Source organism: Brassica napus, chromosome C1, assembly GCF_020379485.1.
Source record: "Brassica napus cultivar Da-Ae chromosome C1, Da-Ae, whole genome shotgun sequence".
NCBI classification, from domain to species: Eukaryota; Viridiplantae; Streptophyta; class Magnoliopsida; order Brassicales; family Brassicaceae; genus Brassica; species Brassica napus.
In genome coordinates this window covers 22,821,673-22,824,224 of record NC_063444.1, presented here as the reverse complement: position 1 = coordinate 22,824,224, position 2,552 = coordinate 22,821,673, and the positions used below count along the sequence as shown (strand labels likewise).

General features: G+C 27.6%; 1 protein-coding gene across 1 annotated transcript; it reads right to left on the bottom strand.

Annotated features, from left to right (window-relative positions):
• Window positions 1-561: 561 nt before the first annotated feature.
• LOC111204038 lies at window positions 562-1,679 on the bottom strand. Its single transcript, XM_022698239.2, has 3 exons — window positions 1,568-1,679; window positions 995-1,044; window positions 562-820 (listed from the first exon to the last, which is right to left on the bottom strand). Exons 1-3 carry the CDS (start codon window positions 1,620-1,622, stop codon window positions 707-709), a joined length of 219 nt encoding a protein of 72 aa, XP_022553960.1. The 5' UTR covers window positions 1,623-1,679; the 3' UTR covers window positions 562-706.
• Window positions 1,680-2,552: the final 873 nt, after the last annotated feature.

Sequence of the window (2,552 nt, the reverse complement as noted above, 5' to 3'; positions counted from 1 at the left end):
TAGAACGGGGTTCGATTAATTTTGTGCCAAGCTAGGGTTGATGTTTTATACGATATGTTTCTTGTTTCTATTGGATTGGGATGTCCAATCAAATTAGAATGATCCAAACCGATTCAAAACCTTATTACAGTTTCTTTGAAAATCTTTCCAATTTAAATTATACCTTGCCAAAAACTGAAACTCCAAACAGAAATAAAAATGTAGCGAAACAGAAGGGAATGATATCGATTTCCTTTTGGTTTCAATAACCGAAAATTTTGGAAGTCGGATTGGACACTCCTAATTGAGCTCGAAAGATAAACATACGTTGATAAGTGTTTTCAAAACCAAATTGATAGTAAGGTGCGCAATATTTCCAATGAAATGAACAGTAGATCAAAAATCCGAGTCACAAATTAACTATATTGATGGTAATATATCAGAGACCAAATTCGTGGGTGAAAACGCTGCTATATATTTACCAACTATTTGTCCACCTAATTATATTTTTGTTTTTTTTTTGTTATTGGCATAACTAACTAACTATACTTTAGTTAGATGATAAAACCAGCTCAAAAACTCTTTTTTTTTTTTTTTTTTTTTATTGATGATTGGTTTTGACAGTACATATCATAATTATAAAGATGGAATGATCCAAAATATGCATGTTATAAATGGGAAATCCAATATAATTATATTGCACATTATTTTTTGCTTAGCATGGCTTTCAGTTAATCTTCGGCGGTGGTGGAGGCCTTCCGTAACTGGGTTTCGTTGGGTCATGTCCTGGATTTGGGCCTGGTTCCTCATAATCCGTCATCCTCGGAATAGTCTCTTGAACCTATGTTAACATGGAAGACATTAAATTATGTTAAAACAAGCAGTGTGTGCTTTTTGTACTAGTCTATTCCGTAACATTAAGTGCGCATCTCCCCGGCAACCGGATAGCCGATAGGATTTATTAAAAAAAAAAAATTATGTTAAAACAAACATTTTATGTTACGAGATTTCTTACCTTGTTTACGGAATATTGGTCGGTGTGAATTACTCCATCTTCCTCAAATCCTAAAACGAATACTGTCTGTAACTTTGTATTTATAATTATAATTATTTATTATATATTTATCGTGATTATCAATTGTCTTACACAATTTCCAATGATTTACTCTATTTTTCACTCTAAAATAGATCAACTCTATAATATAGTGAGTTTGCTCCAATGATACTTTATTTTAGAGTAGAAAATAGAGTGATGAACAAAAAAAATAATTTACTCTATATTTGGAGTAAACTTATATTTTACTCTATTACAGAGTGAAAAACAGAGTACCATTAGAGCATTTTTACTCTAAACTATATTTTAAAGTGATAAATATAGTGGAGTTGGAGATGCCCTTAGACTCGATTCTTTTTCGGATAGATCAGCAGATCAGATCTAGATCTTGATACTGAGAATTACTTTTAGATAGGTGTTTTTTCGCCTATTCAGAAATCAAATAACCGTTTTTTCGCCTTTGATATGCCATGCAAGTGTAACGTTTCTTTTAGATAGATGTTTAAAATATTCTTTATGTACAAATCTAATTACCTGAAGAACACGCTATAAGCAAGAGCAAGAACGACATGAGAACCACCGACTTCATCTTTAAAAACCTTTTTCCGATATCACTTAGATAATAATTTTGTTGTTGTTTAGAAAACAACCCATGCTTCTATAGATATAGATACATGCGTTACCTGTTGGCAAAAGAAATGTTTTGGCAAAATCTATATTTTCCATTAACACTATGTACATGCACCTATCTTTTAGTCCATTGCTTTCTCTTAACCTTCATAAGCAGATTTTTTTCAACTAATATTTTGGTTAAGTTTTTATACTTTTATGACAAGTAATATATGTATAATAAATGAAAATTAATTATGAAATCATATGTATAATTAAAAATAATTACAAATAATAATACAGAACAATGTTTTTTGAATGTCTAAACACTTACGAATAGTGCTTTCACAATTTCGATCAAATAAGTGGGACTACATTTAACAATAATTTTATAGATAAGTACAATCAGTATCTAATTAATCTATCTTATTAACACTATATGGAACTAAAATTTAGTTGATGTGTTATTTATGATTTATGCCATTAAAAATAAAATTTGAATGTTTAGATATTCATTAAAAGTAAACATGTAAAATCAAATTCTAATTAATTAATAATATCTTTCCATATCTTTTTAATCAATTATGAATATATATGTTTCTCATTTCAATTGTAACAAAATCTTATAAAGTATTTTTTTATTATTTCTATATTTTAAATAAGTAAATAAAGTGGCAATAATGTTAAATATAATTATTAATTATTAATTTCTTAAAGTTTCATTTGGAAAAAGTACACAATATAATTTTATTTTTCAAAATAACATAATAATTATCTATTAATATATTTATATATTCCATATGCATAATTTTATTTAATCGAAATAACTTCGGGTTTTAAAAACGCCGATAGACGTCTATTAAATAATTAAAATAAAATAATAATAATAGTCCGTCATATATAACAATAA